This window comes from Drosophila elegans, unplaced genomic scaffold (genome assembly GCF_018152505.1).
Source record: "Drosophila elegans isolate 14027-0461.03 unplaced genomic scaffold, ASM1815250v1 contig_520, whole genome shotgun sequence".
Lineage (NCBI taxonomy): Eukaryota > Metazoa > Arthropoda > Insecta > Diptera > Drosophilidae > Drosophila > Drosophila elegans.
This window is the reverse complement of record NW_024545903.1, coordinates 3,075,512-3,098,428: the sequence shown is the minus strand read 5'-3', so window position 1 is coordinate 3,098,428 and position 22,917 is coordinate 3,075,512. Positions and strand designations below refer to the sequence as shown.

The 22,917-nt window shown below is 42.9% G+C and overlaps 2 protein-coding genes across 7 annotated transcripts in view; both read right to left on the bottom strand.

Annotated features, from left to right (window-relative positions):
* Positions 1–330: 330 nt before the first annotated feature.
* LOC108149897 (phospholipase D2) lies at positions 331–14,137 on the bottom strand. Of its 3 annotated transcripts, none has more exons than XM_017277796.2 (10): positions 11,360–11,440; positions 10,086–10,412; positions 6,160–6,763; positions 5,270–5,783; positions 3,719–4,495; positions 1,868–3,129; positions 1,682–1,807; positions 1,256–1,593; positions 945–1,189; positions 331–743 (listed from the first exon to the last, which is right to left on the bottom strand). In XM_017277796.2, the coding sequence occupies exons 2-10, from the start codon at positions 10,240–10,242 to the stop codon at positions 642–644; spliced, it is 4,125 nt and encodes a 1,374-aa protein (XP_017133285.2). In that variant the 5' UTR covers positions 10,243–10,412; positions 11,360–11,440; the 3' UTR covers positions 331–641. The 3 variants fall into 3 exon arrangements, with proteins under 3 accessions (XP_017133285.2, XP_017133286.2, XP_017133288.2); XM_017277797.2 differs by having other exon boundaries at positions 11,392–11,432; XM_017277799.2 differs by lacking the exons at positions 10,086–10,412; positions 11,360–11,440 and adding an exon at positions 13,454–14,137.
* Positions 14,138–14,636: 499 nt separating this feature from the next.
* Positions 14,637–22,917, bottom strand: part of LOC108149895 (7SK snRNA methylphosphate capping enzyme bin3) — a 48,485-nt gene continuing 40,204 nt past the window's right edge. For all 4 annotated transcript variants that reach the window (XM_041709904.1, XM_017277792.2, XM_017277793.2 and 1 more), the window contains 6 exons: positions 20,835–22,021; positions 18,862–20,194; positions 17,865–18,063; positions 16,671–17,803; positions 16,445–16,591; positions 14,637–16,381 (listed from right to left, as the gene is read on the bottom strand). In XM_041709904.1, coding sequence (XP_041565838.1) covers positions 15,593–16,381; positions 16,445–16,591; positions 16,671–17,803; positions 17,865–18,063; positions 18,862–20,194; positions 20,835–21,502 — 4,269 coding nt within the window. In that variant the 5' untranslated portion in view covers positions 21,503–22,021 and the 3' untranslated portion in view covers positions 14,637–15,592. The remainder of the gene's footprint in view (positions 16,382–16,444; positions 16,592–16,670; positions 17,804–17,864; positions 18,064–18,861; positions 20,195–20,834; positions 22,022–22,917) is intronic.

Below are 22,917 nucleotides of genomic sequence, written 5' to 3'. Positions count from 1 at the left end.
ATGACCATAAATTTGAATAAATGTGAACACATTGCGCACAGTTTTGAAAATTCGTTTGTCTTATTTTCTAGAATCATTATCAAAGAATTAGTTAAGAACTCATTTGACATCTAAAACTTGTATATGTTTTAGTTCAAGTTCAAATAATTTAAGATATTTTTAAAAATATTAAGAATGTACTCATTTATGTTATCTTTTGAATTTCCTATTTAATTTGTGATCATAAAGTAATTATTTGAATTTAATTATTATTTATTGAAATATAAAAGAAGCTAATTCCATTTTAGAAGACCACCCCCATCCTGTGTGGATAAAAATATCCCGCGTTTCTTCAGTTGCACTTCATATCACTTTAATAAACTTGTGTAAATCGGTCTCAAATACTGTTTAAACATCATAAAAAAAGTATAACAACAAGGACATAGACAAACATCGTAAAATAAATTAACTATTGGTAAGGCATAACTACAAGTAGTTTGGTAGTATCTAGAGTTATCTACGGGTATTTATATACAATATAGAAGGGTTGTAACTTGGCAATGACAAGCGTTAGGTTTAAGCGCTTTTGGTGGGGTGGTAAACGGTAAGAGGGGTTCCATAGGGATCTAAAATCTAGGTGCCTCTTGGAGACTTTTGGCAGACTATGTCCATACAGAGGTAGGAATTAGGCCCTCCTTACTGGTTCCGGGCGGCGTGAGCACCTCCTTGTTGAGGAACTCCAATGGCAGGTTTACCAGGTAACCCTGAAATAGTAAGTTTATTATTAGATTTAAAATAAAAACACAATTATGCTTGGAATAATAAAACAAAATATTACAAAGGAAGTTCGCTTTAGCAAGTCTATACAAAAGGATAAACGAAAATTCTGTTAGCTGATAATGCAAATGAAGTTTAATAAATACATTTAACAAGAAATTTAAAAAATTATATTTCTAGCCTCTTACCTGAATTTCGTTGGCTCGGTTGGCGGCCAGCTCAGGCTCCGTTTTGGCAAGCGGCGGCTCCTCTTGGTACTTGCGCAGGCTGGCAAACGTCTTCACAAAGTCCGTGGGAATGCACTTGAACACCTCGTCGTAGATCTCCGTGTTCCTCGTGGAGATGCTACGCCAAGTGCCGTGCCAGAACTTGTCGCAGATGGGATCGCTGATGTCGAGGTCAGAGCGACCTGAGCCCTCGCCTTCTAGAAGGCCTGGCATAAAGAAGATAAACCGATTAATATAGAAATCGGGAATAGAATATTAGCTAAACAACCCACCCAAGTGTTCTTTAAACAGATATTTGCGCAGACGTCCGGCAAACACACCGCTTGGATACTTTTTCCCGTTCATCCGGCCATCTTCAAACTCCTCGTCCATGATGATGGCCGCAATTTCGGAGTCCCGCTTGCCGATCATCGAGCGATCGTTGATGTTGGCCGAGCCACAAATCACCACGCGATCGTCGGCAATGAGCAGTTTTGAGTGCACATAGATCAGCTCCGTGATTGGTGTGTTATTTAAGAAGGAGTGGTTACGCAGGCTGTGGAATGAAATGTAGTTCTGCGGATCGGCAACACCTGCTTCCTGAAGGCGGTTCAATATTGCAGTGCGCCCCCTAAAAAAGTGAAAGAATATTATATTATAGACTGTTTTGATTTATAGTTTTCAATAAAACCACAGGAGAACTCCTGGTAAAATCTCACCTGGAAATGGATGCATAGTTCCAATGTGTTATGGCCCTCACTGCTATCCCAGTACTGCCACCCACGTCGCCCTCGAAGCCCGGCAGCAGTGGCATTATCACATAAACACGGAAGGGCTTTCGTTCCCTAGACGAGATGAGAGTTAGAAATGTGACTAGAGTATAGGTATAATTGTTAGCAACTCACTTGTGCGCCCGCACTATCCGCTTGAAGAGAGTCTCCCCGATCTGATTTCGCACATTGTTGTGCGCCCCCGGAACGCCCATGCCCAGCTGCATGGTGATGAAAAACTGGTTCTCGATGTACACGTAATGCTGCGCCTTGGTGATCGTCTGGATGTAGGCATCGTGGATGCTCTGCTCGACCAGATCGGCCTCGATGAAGCCACAGCTCCAGGCGGAGACGCTGCGCAGGAGCTGGCAAGTGACCCGCTGCTGGCGACGCTGCTGCAGATGAGGGTTCAACCGTATCTGGTGGTAGCTCTTTGGCATCAGGTAGGGGAATCTCGTGTTATCACGCAGTTTCTCCAACTTCATGGCGTTCCAGCGCTGGATGAAGTGGCGGGCCACGTCCCGGGCGCAAGCACCCACCACACACAAGCCGACGTCGTGCCATGGCATCCGCGGCGTGGTCGTCCGATCGATGATATCCACGAACGGCGAGTTGAGGTTCATCCAGTCCTTGAGTATGAAGTTGGAGTAGTCCTTGCCAAACCAGTACTTGGCCTGGCCGCAGAACTCGCTGAGTATTTGCGTACTGTTGGCGGCGTTATGCGTCCCATCCTCGCCGCCGGAAGCCATGTTCTGGTTAGCCTCGTAGTCCGTGACGTCCTGGGACTCAACGGTGAACACCTCGTCGGCCTTCTCCTCCGCCGCCTCTGTAGTTGTGAGCCGTTGCATAAAGTCCTTGCCCATACGAGCGCCCTTCATCGCGTTGTTTTTCAGACGATCGAGCACATTCTTACGCTCCATTTCGGGGGTGTTGAGCTTCATGCCTTCCAGGGCAATGCTCGATTCACCGGGCGTTTCTCCCGGACTGGGAACCAACATCGATGGTATTAGCAGGCGATCGCCGGGCTTCAGGCTCCTAAGTTCTATGCTGGTACTCGGCTCTTCCGGCGGCGGCGGCGGCGGCGGTGGTGACGGTGACGGTGGCCTCTCCTGGCCCGACTTCTCGTAGTGAGCATTTCGCGAGGACTTGCGGGAGCCGAAAGCAGAGTCCGTGTCATCCTTGCTGAAGTAGAAGCTGGGCGTGCGACGCGTGCTGCCAGAAAAGGAGGATGTGGACACGCTGCCCAGATCCGTGAGGCGGTGGTGGTGATCATCCCAGCGACCGTAGCACAAATCAATGCCCCCCATGAAGGCATAGGTCTGATCGATGACAACGATCTTTTCGTGATGAGCCCACAGCAAAATACCGCCTCTAGCATGGTCCGGATGTCGCATGACCTGTAACAACAACATTTAATCTTGTAATTCAAAAAACTGTCTAAAGAAAAAAAAAATTAAAAACTATAAAATACTTCAAACTGTCTCAAATTAAGCAAAATTGTTACCTTTAAAAATAAAATATATGACTTACAAATGAATGACTCTGTGTGGTCGTCTCAAAAATTAAATTTGGTATTGGATTAAGGGTAACCTCTGCGTTTAAAGTTAAAATCCACAGGTCAGATCCTAAAATGCTAAAACAATAATGCACCGGCCTATTTCTGAAGTCAGACGTCATATACTTTTAAATGATATGTGAGCAAGTTTCATTTACTTTATACTTTTTTTTTATTACTGATGGTTCGGTCATACTTCTTAGGAGGGTAAAAAAAAATATAGAATATATATTTTTTTTGTTTTTTAGAATTATAACATGAATGCTTTAAATTTAAAATCGAAGAACTTTACCATTAATTGGGTTTTTTAGAATGATATTAAAAAAGAATATAGATATTCTCAAATAAGAAATGTGACTTATTTTTTTAAAAATTCCCGTCCCAACTTCTAACTTCCAAAGTTAAGGGAACTATGTATATGTCCCACCCACCTTGATGTTCTCGTGCTTGGCCAGCGTGGACTTGCTGTAGTAGCTGTTGATGCCCAATGCCATTTCGACCTCCTTGTAGAGCAACACGAAGACGCGCACTCCCTGTTCGGCCTTGCGCAGCAGTATCTTGTCCAGGCGCCAGTAGTCGCCGTCGAGTGCGGGTCGCTTCATGTAGATCTCGGGGCTGAGCCACCAGTCGGCGATGTAGATCTCCTCGAGGGCGGCCTCCAAGCCGTCGGCCACGGCGGACATATACTGGGCGCCATCCACATACCACGTGGCGTTCGTATTGGCGCGCATCGGGGCAAAGGACATGTGCGGATTGGGCAGTGTGAAGTCGCGGGCATACGAGTTGGCCGTGTTCTTGAGGTACTGCATCCACTCCTTGCACTTGCGCCGTGTCCAGCACTTGAGCACAATGTGCCGGTTGTTCGTCAGCACCTGCAGACCTTTGCGCATGCCGGTTTGGTAAATGCCAGTGGAGACGTCAAAGCCCTGATCGAACAGGATCACCGCTCGGATGCTGCCGTCCGTCGGACGGATGTAGCCGAAACATGTCTCCTTCACGAAGAACCAACGGCTGCGCCACGTGCCGCAGACCACGTCGGAGCAAAAGTAGTTGCAGCGCACACAGCAGTTCCTCTGAAAGCAGCCAAAAAAGTTGCATCCAGCTTGGCCGGGTCTCGTTGAGCCTGTTCGCTTTAGGATCACGCCTTCCTTGCCCTTGATGCCCAGACCAGGCACAAAAGACACATTCGATACCTCAGCAAAGTTCAGCTGTAATTAATAATTTAGAATTTAGTCAAGTTCTTACAAGCATATAGCCCAGTTTTACAAAGATACAAATTTTTAATATCTGCAAACATTTTTGTACTTATGAAAAGGAAGCAGACTTTCAAAACTTATAATAGAAAGAAAAATTTTGGCAAAATATATATGTATATCTAAGCTAAAAACATGATCTTAATTTTAAAACAAAAATCCTTCTATGACATATTTTATTTTAATTAATCATCCCTAAAGTAGTAATTTTTCTTCCAAACAAAACAATTTTTCTTTGACTTTACAATTGATCTTTTTTGACGAAAAATCTTTACCACACTAAACCCCCTATTTTGAATTAGAGACAAGGCTCAAGGCATTATAACAAATTTATAACATATTTATAACCAATTTATAACAAATTGCTAAGAAATTTGTAACAAATTTATTTCCCCACACCCTCACATTTCTTTAGCAATTTATTTTTGTTGGCAATCATTCTTATCTTATTTTGTCATATCAGCAATCAGTCAAACCTCAATCGGAATTTTAGCCTACTTATTTAAAACAAAATAGACATTTGTATGACAATGATTGACATTCCCAGAAAATTTTGGGCCGGTATCTCGTCTTTCGCAATCCCCTTTTTTATGACGAGAATGACAGAGAAATCTCTTGGGTGGAAAGTTGTAAGTACATTCAAAAATACCACCAGGTACAGTCAACTACATAACCCAATTTCAAGTAAATCAAACCCTAAATATTTCCCACTTTAAATCAATATCTTACCGTTTCATGGTGAGATCGGTAAAGACTGATGTTTAGCAGGTTATATAGGTAATCCTCCAGCTGCTTGATCCTGACGGTAAGATTCTCCACGGTGACCAGACTCTCAGGACGGTTGGGGAATCGCGGTAGCTTCCTCTTTTTCTTCTTTTTACGCTTTTTCTGAATGCGTTTGGGTGTGAATCCCGCCAGAATCGAACTGTGACTGGGACTAACGATAGCCATTGCATTGTGACCATTGCTGATGGTGTTTTTGTTGCTCTGGCCTTCACCACCCATGGGAGTGCTGGTCTGCTTGACCTTGGTGTGGGCAGGCAGGTCCTTGAGGGTGGACTCATCGGCCATCTGACTGGCAGTAGCCTTCAGCGTCGTACGCTTCTCTTTGTGACTGCGACTGGGGAAGGGAATGTTGAGCGAGGTGCGGAAAAAGCTGAGTTGCTGGTGCAACGAGTTGAAGTGCTTATAGCGTCGCTTGATCGTCCACTTGAAGGGACCGTGGGTCAGTTCGATGGTGTACCTGCAAGAGGAATAAAACGCGTGAGAATGGAATAAACAATAAGTTTATTGAAATTGCGAATTTATTGGCAATTGTAGCACTCAGAAACTAAATCATACTACTGTAATAAAATCAAAACTATAAGGTTTTTATAATGCTGCAAAGGTACGTTTTTAAACATCGTTAGGATGTGAAAAGTTAAGTCAACTCGAGATCAAGTGTCGACTTAGATAAAAGGTAAATCTGAGAGATGGCTTAGTCAATCTAGATTATCAGCAATCGAAACCAATACACAGCTAGAACTATTTGTGAATTATAGCTTCTTAATAAAAAAAAAAAACATTTCCCTCACTGGTGCCTCCAATTTCCACTCTGGATAAAAATCCCTTTTACTCACAAGTTGGGATTCAGCAGATGTGTTGTGACGCTACGCTCCGTATCGACGATGCGGACATGAATCTCACGACCCGGAATGAAGACCTTGCGCTGGAACGAGTTGAACTTGACGCTCGGGCCGTAGATGCTGGTGAATGGAATCTCGTGGCGCAGCACCACACTGTTGTTCTCCTCGTCGTCGAACTCCTCCTCGTCATCGTCCGTCTCCTTACGTTCCACCAGCACCGGCTTGTCACCTACGTCGGACAGGATGGTCACCGAATCGGGGAATCCCAAAGTCTCGTCGTATTCCGATTCGACCAGCGAGAACTGAAACTCGGGCAGGCAGCGGTTTCGATGCTCGTCCACCGCGTCGTCCGTGCAATCGCGGAACTCCTCTTCGCCCTCGTTGTTGGAGTCCTCCGCCGAGGCATCCGCTTCCCCACTGCCGTGCTCCATTTCCGAGTTCGTAGTTGCGTAGGGTGGGAGTACTGCTCCCCCGCCATGAACCCCTGCCATCCGTTCGAATTGGGCAAAGTGGTAGGAACTATCTATATCATCGTAGCCTCTGTTCACGTAACCGCCGTAGTGCGTGGGTCGGTACACATCGTCCGTGGGGTATTCAACTGCAAGGTGACATAAACAATGGTTAGATATCAAAAAGACAGCAAATTTAAACAAAGTCAGAACTATTGCTTATGTAAATAAGAGTACGAGTACACATTTATTTAACATATTGCATTTATATATTAAGTAGGAACATAAGCCTAAGACAAGTGCTTGAACTATAAAATATCCACTGCTCTTTGCCCTGTTGCAAAATAAGTGGCACTTTAAATCGTTAAAACGACTTTTTAAAAACAAGCCCATATAGTAATAGGTATCAGTACTAGGGTATACTTTAATATAACTGCCTAGGTAACTTTAAAAAATGCCCAGTAAAAAAAATGAAACGAACGCCTTTTCTATTAATTTCATTTATTTCAATTCTTTTGCAAATATTTTAAAAACTTGCATAGTTTTTTACAAACTTACAAAACAAAAAAATTGTTTTCAAGACCCTTTATAGATCCAGGAAAATATGGTGACTTAAATTTAAAATAATCGTAATCTAACACTAAAATAATCAACAAACATTACCCAAGAAAAAGTTTTCTATCTTGATAGGTTTATCAATATTTTCTTGACTTTCGAAGTTCAACCATTTTTTTCAATTAGCAGAAATTACGTTTTAAGTGTGGGCTACCACAAGTTACAAGTAAGCAACTATTGTTTTGTTATTCAACCACACGCCGACAGATAACTTCGTTGAGTGGATGGGGAATTTTGTATTTCCAGCCGAAGTATTTTTGGCTTTCCTTAACCTCTGTAAGTCGGAACAATTTAATCGTAACAATTAGCCCATGTTATCTCCATTCGAAACAGAAGCTCACTCAAGGCCAGTTTACGACATGTGTTGTAGTTAAGTTTAAGTTAATTTTCAGTGTACACCTCGGTTGAACTTGGCATAGGAACCCTCCGCGAACCTTGGGGCTATTTCGAGCTAAATAAACACAACACCATAATTTTATCCGTAAATATATGGTTCTCTTTCGTTAAGTGCACGTGAATCGTCTGCTGACTGATAAAAAAAATGACAGGAGGATCTAAAAGAGTGTTATGCCTAGTTCGAGATAAAACTCAAACATATATTTTGCCCCTGGTTTTGCCTCACTCATATTTGTACCTCAGCCATATTTTTTAGTTCGGGATAACGCTTCTAACTGAATGACATTTAGATAGCGAGCTCAAATAAAACGGCGCAACTGATAGATTAGGGTTATACTGCACAGTAGGTAGAACCATACACCGATGGTTAAGTGGGTTTATGGATGTGGCATTGCTTCACAAAAGAGCACAGAGAATAGTGCGACCCACTATCGTCGACAGTAATAAACTACATAAATCAGTATTTAGTCGAGTACTTTGATTAGCAGTCAGTAACAGGTGTGCCTTACACAGGGATGTCCCATGTCTGCTGGATGCCAAGCCACAATCGGTAGACAAATATTTATAATAAACAAAGTGCTTGTCAATTTATTAATTTGTGTTTTTTTTTATATTTTATATTCTATGTATTGCTTGGATACATAAATTTAAACTTACATATTCCCGACCATATCAACGTTTTTATTGTATAATAGGGCAGTAAGTCAAAATATGATATTCTCAAAGGATCAAATTAATACTGAATTGCATGAAGTTTGACAGCAAAAGGATTACAACATTACCCTATCTTTATGGATGAAAAACTGCCACAAAACAAACCTTTTTTTTGCAGGTTGGTCTAGCAAGCCATACATTCTTGGAAGTATAAATTCGTTTACTTAGAGGTAGCGAACAGAATGAGTTCTTGGCTTTGTATATGTTCCTTATCGTCGAGCTCTCTTTGTTATCAGTTTAAAATTACCAAACAAAAACTTCTTGAACCGAGTGCTAGAAATAGGTGTTCTTTGTATAGCTTGACATTTCTAAGATTTGCGATAGAAAGTGGAATTTGAAACACCTTCAAGCTGATAAACGTTTTTATATTTAGTAGCCGGTTCGATAAACTAATTAGGGGTTGCATTAGCATTTAAATTGGACCACTTCTTATGTCATCGACCTCGATTATGTGAACTTAATGAGGGTCTAATAAAGGTTAACAGCCTATTCAATAAAACACTTTGCGTTCTTCACACCTTTTCACTTTCATAGCACATTTTTTTGCGGAATTTATTAACACATACGTTTAGTTGAGAATTCAAAAATTGGTTGATAAAAAGCCGACACATTTTTATTTACCAATAAGATAAGATGTATAAGTAATAAAACGATTTAGCGGTAAACACATAAATACATTTTTATCTTGAAAAAAAAAACACTTAGCCAAATACCAACCAAAAGAATTTCGAGGTTTTTGAGGGAAGCGATTGTAAAAAAAGAGATAAGGGGTCCAAATGGAAATTTCGTAATTCTTTATCGACGCCAAACAAAAAATGTAAAAATTTGTAAACTTAATACTTCCATTTAAAAAATTAGCATCTTTTGTGTGAATTTTTAAACTCATTCAGGGGGAAGAACTACTTTATTAGTAACCCAAGTATCAAGAGTTAGCCCAATAACTCAATTTAAAAGTAGAAACAATTACTCTTTCCCGGGAACGTTTGGAATATTTCGTTGACTGCATGCTATCTCATATGCCTTTACAGAAAGTTTAAAACCCGAGGACAATTTTTTTGAAACGCTTTTGTTTAGCGGGTTTTGTAATTGGGGTGTAATAAATGCAAAAAAAACAGTCCCCCTGAAAAGGTCTTTAAACCCAACGAACGATCATTCCATATTGACCTACACACAATGCCGAAGAAATCGAAACTTCCTGTTGCAATACTCGAGTGTGAGTGCAAATGTAAATCAGACTCCATATATATTTTTAACATTATGGATAAGTATCGTTACTTTTGGCGTGTCATGCATTTTAAAATCGGTTATGATTCATTTACTAATGGCACCGTTAGGCTGGGGCTCCGCCTAACACGCAACTGGAGGGGCACTTGGTTGAGTTTGGTTGGTGGTGGCTTATATAAGCCAAAGGAAATGGTTAATGTTTTGTTAATTTATTATAAGGCCAATTTAAAACGTTATCAGTTCTTTGTTGTCTCAATTATTTGGTTTTGCCTTGGACTGCACCCTCGATTCAAACACTCCCCTGCCTGAGCAGCTCATACAAATTCTTCTCTTTAGAGACTTTTCACTTTCGCGAATCAAAATAGAATAGCTAACCAGTTCTAAAGGTTGCTTATATTCCACAAAACTGGTTCAGTCTTATCTCACGATGACGCAAAATCTCGAGAACTCATCGCCGCACAAGCTCTAGTATAGTTATCGTTATCTATGAATCTCTATCTGGAGATTGGAGATGAAAATTACCCATGCTGGCCATCAGCTGTGAAATGCTGCGGCGATGACGTCGCACCTGCAAATGCTGCAGGTTGGCCGCCACCGCCGCATCCGGGGTCAGATGCAATTGCTGCGACTCGTCGTTGTTGCTGATGCTTATTCTCGTATCCGCCGACTTGGCCATCATTGTTGAATGTGCGTTATTTTGTTGGGGAAATTAAGTTAGCTTTATTTTATATTTGGCAATCACTTTTTGGTTTTATTGGTTCCCTGTTGTTGTCGCCTCCAGCACATTTTTGCATTCGCATTCGCGGTCTGCATTTGTAAACGATGTTGGTTCTGGGCGGCCTGCGGTGGCTAATTAGGCCAGGAAAAAAAATAAATACCGCGTTTGTGTTTACCAATTAATGGAGGGAATGACTAATTGATGTGCCATCGTGTACTTATAAAAAGTGTGTGAAGTAGAGCCACGCTAACTAAATTTGAGGCTTTGTTGAAATGTTTTTCTTTAACAAGATCAAAATATATGATTTTTTAATATTACAATGACCAGAATATTTGATAAATATTTTAATTTTTGTGTAAACTCCATTTTTTGTTTGTTTCTAATATTTTTTAAACTCGGTTTTTTATTTAGAAGGCTCCAATCATTTTCAAAAAATTGTTCCTATCTCATTTACTGAAAATGGACTTCGGTTACTTATTTTGGTCTTCCGGCCACATCAAAAAATCCCTTACATTGAAAAATAATTAATTAATTTTTTTATCATGGCATTTCGTTATCTTTGCGTAAACACAAGGCTCGAGTTGTGCAAATACAACAAAAGCACTGAATGTTTTGTATGTTTGTTTATATTTTATACGTTTTTGGTTTTTGGCTTTTGGCTTTTGGCGCTTCCAGCTCATAAATGTTTTGCACAATGGCCTGGCCAATGAACACACGCACAAATTATTTTGATATTTTTCTGCTCTTGCATATTTCACGTGCCAAAAGTGGCTTCATCAAAGTAAAATGATTCGTAATGGTGGCAGCATGTGGTGGTTTTCGAATCTTGGCCGTATCTTGAAATTGTATCTCACAGATGCATTTCAAGTTGAAGAGAATTGTCACGTTTGCGTGTGATAAGTAAGCTGTTTTGTTTACTTTTCGAGCCGCCGACTAACGGAAGTTGCAGTACCGAAATTAGCGCGACGTCGCATTAAATTCGCCAAGAAAGAAAGAAAGAAAGAGGGAAGTGCCACGCGAAAGCAAGAACAAGTCTGAAGACACCACCTCGCACTCTCGCACTCGCACTCGCACTCACACTTGAAGCCCCCGCCAAAAAGCTCTCTTTACCGCCAAACTAGCAGCGATCCGCGAGAAACGTTGCGACAACGTTGCCGTCACTCCGGTTAATAATATTAACTAAACTTCGCGCCGGCGGCCAAAGCTCAAAACGGTTAACGGTTAAGGCGAGAGAGCGACCAGTTTCGCTATCTTGGCACGAGAGAGGGCGAAAGAGAGGAGTTTTCTGGCCAACAGCTGCGAACTTCAAAACAGCTGGCAAAGCTTTCTGTAATTCCCCGCGGGCAATTAAAAACCTTTCCACGATCTCAAGATCTTACGCAAAATCAAGCTCTTTAGTTCTGGTCACAAGGTCATTCCATTTGCAACCCCAAAGAACCAGTTATCCAGCGGAAGGTTGGGCCTAATAAGCTTTTCAAAGCTTTCTGTGGGGTTCACAAACCTTTTGAAAATGCCGATCGAGTACGAGTTCTATTGTCGGACCAGCAACAAAGGTTGAGAGTCGTGAGCCCACCTTCTCGATGAGTCACAAACAGCACTTTTAGTGAGCATGTAACTCCGATATTGTATCTATTGTTGGCTATCTTATCAGCGCCACTAGACTGAGGCGCAATCGCTGTAATCAGCACTCATTATTTGAACGACCCCAATGAGCTGCGCTGGCTAAATAAACCGAAATACAATTATGCTTTCGATTAGATTGGCCCACGAGGAATAACTTAGTGTCAACGACATAATTGATTGAATAATATACTAGGTTCACATATGCCCATGGAAACATAAGACATAAACATAATTGAAAAGATTTTATTTTTATGTAGCAATTTTGGTCATTATCATTTTATAATAAATTTATGTATGAACATCTCAAAATATTTATGATAGTGTTTTAACGATCGTAATTAAAAAATAAATCATACACAATTTAGCAGAAATACAGTTTCTAAGAGCATGTGGTTTGATTATAGTAAATAGCAACAACCTAAATGACACTTGTGAAGTTTAAGGTCAGATAAGATAAGTGTCTAAAGACTACACTCCTAGCATTAAACATACAGTACATATTGCCTTTGTTATACCGTTAAATCTATATTATTTTAGCATTTTGTTTAAAAGCTTAAAACAAACATTTCCTTGCAAAAAATAAAAAAAATATATCGTATTGGGTGGACATTTTTTTGTATCTAGAGTTTAATCCTTTAACTAAAATATCTCCGTTGTGGTTTTTTTCTTGACATCTCAAAGATTTGTAAAATATTGACTAAATGGGACTTTGCAGAGTACAGAACAAAAATTCAAAAATATTGTATGTTTTTTCCTTTCAAAATTGATAGTCTTACTCTTACTTTTTTCATTTATCTTATTTTCTCAAATTTAGAACACTAAGGCCTTCTTTTCGCCATTATAGTAAAGTTTTAATCCATAATTTTGTATTAGCTAAAAACGTACTTTTTGATCCGCGTCATAACATACCTTTATTTATTATTATTATAAGCTACAAGATTAAATATTAAACCTTCTTTTTAAATATACTCGGTATGTATTAAGATATGCTAGATTTACATATTTAAAATAAATTGTTTATGCATACATATATAAAAAGACATGTGCACTATTTCGCCAAGTTTAATAATCAGTGGTTTGAAAATGTTACCCTTAACCTATAAATACTGTAAAGTTAATTTATACACGCCCAAGTTTTCCGCCTGGAATATATGTACTCTTATGTAAATTTGAGTGGCGGTTCTAGAATAAATCTCGTTGCTTGAGAAATTAGATCGTGGCGTTACAAAAGCTCACATAAAGTGAGGCAAGAGCAGTACATTGCGAGAAGTCTGAATATTTCAAGTTTCTTTGTATATCCCCGTTTATAGCTGTTTATTGTATTTATTGATTCCTTATCACCTTCGATATCGCGTTTATTGAAATCGAAGAAGTCACATGAACTGAGTTTACTAGCCCGTACTTTCTCCCCAAACACACACGTACCCGTAAACAAAGCGCTTTCTTGAGATAAATTTACGCAATCCTAATTTCCACTTGGCGATACAACACAGTTTATTAATTTAAGTAAAAGTTTGCAATTTAGGTTTATAAATTTATTTGCACTTACATAGCGATTCGCGCAAAGCGATGAAAACAATTTAAATTCGTAATCTGATGTCAGAAGTTGTGGGTTAACTTCTCCAGCTCCGACTCCTAACTGTACAGTGACTCACACACAACTGCATCCATAAGCATGGGCAGTGGGTTAAATATATATTTACAGATGTACGTATATGACTTAACACTATGTTAATTAATGCAATAAGAGCAATTCAATTGAGGCGCCACACGAACACGTTACGTTGTACACATAGGAAAATCAATTTAAAATTAGTAAAATGTTAATCAATAGCACACACACACACTTCTGTCCCGGCACTTTTTTTTATTGATTTTGAAGGAGACCTTCTTGGCAAACTTGAAATCTGTGTTTGCGGAGAGAGCGAAACTGGCGATCAGCGCCGTCAAAAGTCAAATTGGAAACTGAGTAAACGCCAGACAAACGTGCCAAAGTGACCGATCAGCACAGATTTCTCACTGGAAGCAAGAGAGACGCAGAGAGGGCGACAGAGAGAAAGTGTCTGAAGCTTGGCACGCGTTCTTCGCATTTCAACTGCCTCAGTTTAATAGACTTTATTTATTTTTTTATTTTTATAATTACACACAAAATTGATTTTTTTTCAGATATTCCTTTCTTGTTTAATTTAAATTTAGACCTTCCGGGCGCATTTGTCGTTTTCCACGCTGCACAACTTACTCTACTGACTTAAGTGACTGGCATTTCGAGAGAGAGCTTTCACCTTAAAAGCTTGACGTTCGAGCGAGATAGCCAGACATAACAGAAAAATAATGCGCGAGTCGATCGATCAGCTGATCAGGCAAACTGTTATACGAAGCTCAAACTGTCCACTGAGCCGTTGAATTTCAAAGTCTGTATCCGGAACAAAATTAAAAGTAGATATATTGCCAGAATATATCCTTTCGTTTTGTCCAGAACTAGTTGCTTGGCTTCCTTGATTTTAGGGTCCTCATTATTACCAACAAACTGGTTGGACACATCTGTTATAATTTCTAGACATCTTTATATAAATAAGGACATGATTGTAAAGGAAGACAAGCAAAAGTGTTATAGTAAAATAAGGAGTTGATGTTAAATCTAAATGCTTATTTAAACACCCTCAATATGTTTTAAATGTTCCCAGAAGTAAAAAACATTTTTGGCAAAATTTGCAATATAATATTGTTTATTTTCTATATATAGTTATCTTTTTAATTCTTTCGACTACATTAATTTTCATTTTCTCAGAAAAAAGTAAAATATTCCATTAAAATGTTTCAAAAACATAGCAAAGATATAACTCATGGGTTTCGCTTCTCCATAGAATGTGGAAAAGATTTAAGATCGGTTCTTGCTGTTGATCAAAGTTGAAATATAGTGCTACACTTGCTTAGCTATAACCATAGGCTTGGCTTGAACCTAATGTAAATAATGTTAAGCATACTCTCTCCTTTGCTAACGGCTTATCATAATAATGTATTGTATTTTCTTTGCTTTGCCATTGTGTTTACTTTATTTCATTTTTGTTTTCACATTCCCTTGCAGCATTTAAATATTTTTTGCTTTGCCAAAATGTTAATCAAAAATAGTTAAATTTCATGGGATTTTTTTCACGTTTCCTAAACATTTTTATAGCACAATTTAAGTATATCATTTAAAGCTACAGCTTGTTGTATGTGTGTGTGTGTGTGTTGGTGGGCGTGGTGGGTGTGGTGTGCCTGTATATGCATGTATGCATATACGTGTGAGAGTGTTTGTGTTTGTATTGCTTATGGTGGATTTAAAACTAGGATTACAATTGAACTGCCAACAGGATCAAATCAAGTGTTCACTATAAAGCATTTTTAGCAAAAATGATTAGCCTTAACTATTAAGATTACAATATACCTAAACACATGCATCTCTGTTCAAATTGTATATATAAATCTGTATATATTTGTATATATATTCATTCCATTAAATTACAATATATAAAAATATATACGCACATTATACCATAGAAAATCATAAGCGTCTCGTTTACGGTTACATTGAATTTTTTTCTTTTCGAAAACCCTTTGCGGTCTTCTTAAGCTTTTTCGATTTTTTCGATTTTTTAGTTTTTTTTCTTTTTGACACATTTTTTCCATCCAATCCACCATCCCTATTCTAGGCATCCGACAGATCACAATAAGCTGCGCCGCCACCAGTCCCTCCTCCACCACTTGATGGCGCCTTCTGCTCATCGTCCATCAGGGCGTCCACAAACTCGCCGGCTGCCTCGTGATGATTAACCTGCGGCGACGACGAACTCTCCCCGCAATTGGTGGCATACACATGCCGTCGACTTCCACTGGGCGGCTGGTTGGAGTCATCCGCGTCCGCGTCACGAATCGAGTTGAACGCATTGCAGGCATTGGCATTGGGCGAACAGGTGTCGTCATTGGGCGGATAGACATGCCGATGGTAGCTGCCGCCGCCACTGCCCCCGCCACCGCTGCCATCGCCGTCCAATTCCGCTTCGCGTACGCTACCGAATACCGGCGTATGCGAGCTGCTCTTGCGATGCGAAGCCGGCGGCGACCAGACGGTCTGGTAGAGCGGCGAGGCGAACACATACATGTGGTTGAGATACTCCATGTCGTAGCTGGGCTGGTACGAGTCCGTCTCCAAGGGATTGTATGTGGGCTGGTACATCGGCGTCTGCCGGCAACTGGCCGACCCCGAGGCGCTGCCCGCATAGTGCGGCGTATCGTAGTTCTGCGACCGACTGGAGCTGCTCAGATGCAGCATGTGAGCATGCCCACTGTGGCTACCGCCGGCGCTGCTCCCACCACCGCCCATCCGATGGGCGGGAAGGGTGGCATAGATGCCGCGATATGCCTCGTACGGTGTCTGCGGATAATACGCATCGCTCCAACGTACATGATTCGGTGTATAATCTCCCTTCGCATACAGCTTTATTGGGGGGTAATCAAACATTAGCTATGGATTTGGAGTTCAACTTCAGTCGGTACTAACCTGAATGGGTCGGCAGAAGCCCTTGTTCATGTGGCGGGGCACACCGAGAGTATAGCTGTGGCTGAATCCCACCTCCGAGCTGAGCAAATACTCATGAAACTTGTTGGGAAAGAATTCGATCTGCTTGTAGTTGTTGTAGATCTCCGGCTGCAATGGTAGAAAAACATTGTTTATTAAGAAAATCTTCACCTTTGGCAAATTCTAGATTTAAGTTTCAAACACTCACCGTCAGATTCTTCTTTTTCTTATAGCTGGCCCAGTTTTGGGCTTCGAGTATTAGCTTCCCACCTGGACGCAGCTGGTTGAACATCCGCTTGAAGGCCATCTTCAAGCCATTATCGCCAAAGTTGAGATGGATCCACTTGGTGACCGAGAGACACAGTATGAGATCGTATTGCTGCGAATCGTTGGCCATTAACGACTCATCCTTGAGCACATAGTTGGTGTGTCGGAAGAAGACGTTCGCCGGGAACTGATTCTTGTTGCCGAACATGTTGGGTGATTTGTTCGATGCTGGCAAATGGGGAATTCCGCCGTAGGTAAGCGGAAACGAGATGGGAAAGAATTCGTGCGGCTTGACAAGCAGGGCGTCCAGCTTCTGCTGTTGCTGCAGCTGCTCCACATCATGATGATGATGATGATGATGATGATGGTGGTGGTGGTGATGGTGCTGATGATTGTGGTGGAGAGCTTGTTGCATCTTTCGTCGCTTCTTTCCGCGTCTCGTTTTCTTATGAGTCGATCCAGAAGCCTCTTCTTCGTCCACTGGTTCCGTCTTCTCCAGAGGCGTTGACTCCGACTTCACCTCCAACGTTGCTTCCACCTTGATCTCCGGCAGCTTCTCCTCCTTGGGTATGCGCACAAAGATCGATAGATTTCGCCGCGCCCGGGCAACCAGCTCGCGATCGATGTCAATGCCGACAATGGTCTTCGGCGCCAAATGTCGGCCCACGGTAATGGTCATGTGGCCAACATTGCAGCCAATGTCCAGGATGTCCTTGTTCTGGAACAGTTCCACATGGCGCTGGAAGACCTGCAGCCGCACATCCCGAAACTCGTTCAATTGCCGAAAGTCGACGTATCGATCGAAGTTTCCGTACCGGTATTTCAGCCCATCGGCCCGGAACTTGGGCATCACTTTGAGTGGCGGAATCAGCGCTGGCTCTAGCATTAGACTGCTGCTCACTGGTGCCAAGGTCGTGCCGGCGGACGCCATGCTGGCATCCGTCATGCTGGTGTCCACCCCGACCAGGGAATCCTGCTCGCCAGCCGTGTGCGAGGTGGCCGCCGAAGTGGTGCTCAGCGGACTGCCCAGTCCGTGTTCCGGCAAATCGGGCGTGTCATCACGAGGTATTTCCACTGTAAAATCAAGAATTCTGCATCAAGTCGGGATCTAATGATCGGTGGATAGCGAACTCACCTTCGATGAGGGGCAGCTGCTTGGGCGGTAGCTCCTCGACGGGACTTAGCAACTCCGATTCGCTGAAGGACGTCGAACGGCGTGAGTTGGGCTTCCTGGCTCCGCTGGGCTGCAGGATGCGCGGTGGTCGTTTCCAGGCGCCTGGTTGCGGAACCACCGGACTGACGATTTTGTCCATGGTATCGTGTCGATGGAATTTCTGTGAAAATGGAGGAAAGTAGACAAAACTGGTTTGAGTGCCGGTTGGTTGTGAGAGAAGTAATGTCATTAATATTAAATCGTGCTGGGATTGTTCCTGCCTTGAGGACTCTTTCGTATAATGGGCCATGACTTTCTAACCCCAAACCGATAAAAAGCAAGAGAAAAAAAATAAGTACGATTGAATTGGCAGAATAAAAGATACCTTGTGATAGTAAAATATTAAATCCAAACTAAGTCCTAATCACCTGTTAAGACAAATCAAGAATATTTAAACTTAAGTTACCTAATGCCTCCATTGAAATACATACCTAGCCAAAATTAAAATATTCTTGGTTATGGTATCCATACAAATTGGACTTTAAGAGTATTTGAGTTATGGAGAGTTGAACTTTATTTTTAAAGACAAAGTAAAAACAGAATGAAGACTGTGAAATACCTACAACTTTTTACCCTGAATATGAATATTTATGAATATGAATATTAAAATTCATATTAAAATTAAGTAAGTGATATCAGAAGTTTGAGGGTTTGGCCGGCCACTTCCAAATATGTATATGCATAGATATATACACTCGCTTATCCGGTGTAAACACAAAAATAAATTGGCAAAGCCAAAACACCGAAATGGGGAAAACGGGAAACTGCCAGAAGCAATCAAAACAAAAGCAGCGATTGACTTGTGGCCAAACCACAACCACCCCGCTCTCTGTTAATTCGCTCTCTCTCTATCTCTAACATGTTTGCCTGCCCACTTGGAACCAGTTTCGATTCCACCACATTCCACACTCGTACTCACCTTGCTCTTTTGCGAATTGTTACTCTCGCTAATTTTTCTCTTCCTGCCACCGCCTCCGCCGCCTCCTCCCCCGACGCCGCTGGCCACGCTGGCTGCGCTGCTGCCGCCGAAGCTCAGACCCGTGCCGCCGACGCCGTAGCACGTGCTCGACAAATCCAGTCGCAAATCCCGGCTGGCCTGCGCCCGCCGCTCTGCCAGCGTCGACGCCACCGCCTGTGTGGCCGACGACGTGGCCGAGCAACTGAGCAGCATCTCATCAGCCGGTGGCTCAGCAGCAGAAGCGGCAGGAGTTGGAATAGCTTCGTCCACGGCGGCAGCGGCCACATGTTGCTGCCGCTGCGGTGAGGACGTCGCTGCCGGCGCCGACGCTGCTTGTTCCACTTGCTCCTCGACCGCCGTCGCAGCCACTGCCTCGGTGGGCGTCGGCGTGGGCATCTCTGCGGTGGCCATTGACGTCGCCGCCGACTGCGGAGAGCGCACATGCGCCTGCTGGTGGTGGCCCATTTCCGCCGTTTCGCCCGTGGCCGGTGCAGCCGATTCGCTCAGCAGCAAACTGCCGCCGCCGCTGCCAACGTTGGCGGGCGGCGCGGCCACCGGTGACGCCGCCAGCGAAGAGGTGGCCGTGGGCAGCGGCGGTTCGTCGGGAAGTTCACCAACCCCGCCGCCCCCTGCTTCATCGCCCGCATGCGAAGTGTTGTTGGAATCGAAGCGCCGACGCTTTCGATTCTTTCGCGTGCGATGATGGTGCTGCCGGTGGTGCAGCATTCCCCCGCCGCCGCCTCCGCCGCCCCCTCCCCGTTTCATCGGCGATGTCAGCTGCTTCTCGTACTCCATCGAATCAACGGGATCCAGCAGGTGCAGCGGATCATGGATGTTGGGCGGTATGATCACCTCCACCTTCGGCGGTGTCGTGATGGGCGACTGACGGGGCGTGGTAGCCGGCGTATTGTTGCTGGATGAGGCATTTGACGTGTTCTCGTTCTGCAGCGAATTGAGGTTGAGCGGATCGGAGATGTTGCCGCCCAGCAGAAATTTTGTGGGTGGCACAATCACCTCCTTGCGCAGCCGCTTCTCCGATAGAAAAAACTTTGAGCGACCGCAGCAATAGTGCACCGCATTGTTCGCTCCCACGCTGCCCGCGATGCTGCTGTTGCCACTCAGCGAACTGGTGTCCTTGTTGCTTTGCGCGTCCTTGCACGATGCTCCTCCTGCCGCGCCGCCTGCGCCCCCCGCCACGCCCGCTCCACCGGAAGAGCCGCCGTTGCAGCCGGTGCCCAGGCAGCACGTGTGGTTCGCGTTGTTCCCGGCGCACAACACGTGGGGGTGGTGACCCCTGAAAAAGAGTTAAAAAAAACAGATTTGTATTTAGGACTCAAAACTTAACTAAAGACATTGTTAGCTATATTTTTTGTCGTTTTTTAAAACATAGCCTGATGTTTTAAGGATGTTGTGAAATATTATATCAACAAATCTTAAGGATTCGTTGTAGTAAAAGATTATATATCAAAAAATTTTAAGAATTCGTTGAATTTTACACAACCCAACCAACAAATATTTCTTAGGACTGATTTCTCAATGTCTTGATAAGCTTTAGCATTAAGTTAAATTGCTGTTAGGTTTAAATACCATTAAAACAAAATATCGACAAAACAATAATCCTTCGAGTAACGGATATACAAAATTCCATCAATGTTATTCATTTTAAATATTTTGTTTCTATCCGGGAAATCTCTTCGGTGGAAATTTCAAATAATTCCAAATCAACCGGAAAAATTTCTGAGTAACTGAGAATATATTTAACTAAAGCTTTCGTTGGTTCTGAAACCATTATCAAAAGCAGGATGTTTTTCCGGAAATGTAATAATCTTCCGGAGTTTGGTGAAAGAATTTACTTGAGGGTGTTTTTTTTTTTTTAATGATTTTGATAACCCCTCTGCAACGTGCCAAACAGCATTACTACATAGATTACTCACCTGTGTGGCAGCATCTTCTTGTAGAGCTGCATCGTGCTTCCTCCGCCAGCTCCACCAGCGGCTGCGTTCTGCGCCAGACGCGTGTTATGATGGTGATGGTGTCCACCTCCGCCCGCGCCGGCATGATGAGCTCCACCGCCGCCGCCGCCGCCGCCGTGATGGGCGGTTCCGGTGCTCCCGTGATGGTTGTTGCCACTGCCGGCATTCTGATTCTTGTTCTGGATATTCTGGATATTCTCGAGATCGGCCTTGTGGGCTGCCGCCGCCGCTGTCGTGGGCAGCAGGGGCGTGGCTGGGGCGGAGGAGCCGGTGGACTGTGTCTGGGCGCTACTGGCACCGACGCAGGCGCTGGCATTGTGCTTCCCGCCGGCCTTGTGCTGCCGCTTGCCCCACGCCTTGTTCCGGTTCTTGGGGCCCTGCTGTTGCTGCGGAGCCCGAAACTGGTGATGCTGTGCCGCCTGCGATTTGCCGGGCAGCGGAGTGGGGGACTTGGACTTGCCAGTTGCGGCTGCTACTGCTGCTGCTGCTGGTGTTGTTGCTGGGCCGATGGTGTCCGGCTGTGCGGAATGAGGCTCCTGCCTGGGACTCTGAGCCAGGCGCAGGGTGGGCGTCATGCTGGATCTGGTTACGCGACAATCTCCGGGACTGTCGCTGAGCCGCTTATCCATATTTCTCTAGTGGCCACTTGGCATAGCTTAACCCTAAATATTAAATTCTACTGGTGAGCTCCTAGCTCTTACTTTATCAATTCTGTTTTTCTTTTCAACTATTACTTTAATACCACTTTTCGAATATTTTATTTGGATTTTCACTTAATCGATGTGCTCTGAAATCCCTTTTTTTTATCATAAAAGATATTTAATTTCACTTGAACACAACACTTTATGAACTTTTCTGTGAGAGCCTTGCTCCTTTGTGTTTTTATTTGATAACGCTCGAATGTCCATCAATGCAAAAATATATTCACTTTTCGTTAAAGCAGCCTGCTGGGTGCTCAACTTTAGGCATCACTAGAAATTGCATTCTTTGGGATAACGAGTACTTTAATTTATTTTTTCTTTGATATTTCAACCATTTTCACTTTCACTGTTAAATATTTTGTTGAAATTATCCATTTTGGAGTTTGGGTTTATGCAAATTGTTCACGAACTGAGCTCTTCTCGGTATCCACTTCGTTTTGTTAATGCCTGAAAAGAGTAGAAAGATAAATTGGTAAAATTAATCCTGTATTTTTATAGCGTCTCAATAGAATGCTTAAGGGAGTATACTGTGCTAGCTGATTTTCAACACTTGAACAGCATTTTGCATTCATTATTTGCATAGACCAAAATAGGATGGGAGCTGAAGCTGGAGCAGAACAGCAGAGAAAGAGTCAAAGCAGCCCGAAACCCAGCCAGCCAGCTAACGACACAAACGAGCTTTGAAAAATGGAGTGCAGACGAAGCTATATAACCCGATTCCGTCCTCATCTCTCTACCCCCCTTCCGCTCCCTTCTTGTGGCCGTGTCTAGCCCGGCATTAATATTTACATGGCAAATTGTGGCTGGAACTGAGAGGCTTCTCTCGAAGCTCTCCTCTTACCCCAGTTAGGTCCTTGCCTCGTTCGTTTTGGCGGTTTTGTGGATTGCAACTAACAACCAGGACAGACAGAAGAACACCCTTCCTCTCCCCTTCTGCCACCCCTTTAAAGTTAACCAAAAAATTCCACCAGTCGAAAACAGATTTGGAAGAGTAAAATGGTGACGGGGGTGGGAAAAACAAGTTACAGAAGAAACGTAACGAATTGCAAAAGGGAATAAGTTTCTTTTGCAGTTGCAGTGCGGAAAAGGGCAAGGGCGGGGTAGGAAAACGAGGACCGCAGCAACTGCCATATCAATTTCCCTCACATCGTTGCAGCATGTCAACCTAAGTTGTTGAAAACAGCCCTTGAATGCATATACCTGCTGTTCGACAGATGAACTTCGATAGATAAGTAATGAAAATATGACTGAATGTTGTGAGAAATAAAGAAAATGTAATCGATATATATATATATATATATATATATATAATGATAAAACAGTCGAGTAAGCACAACTCTGAG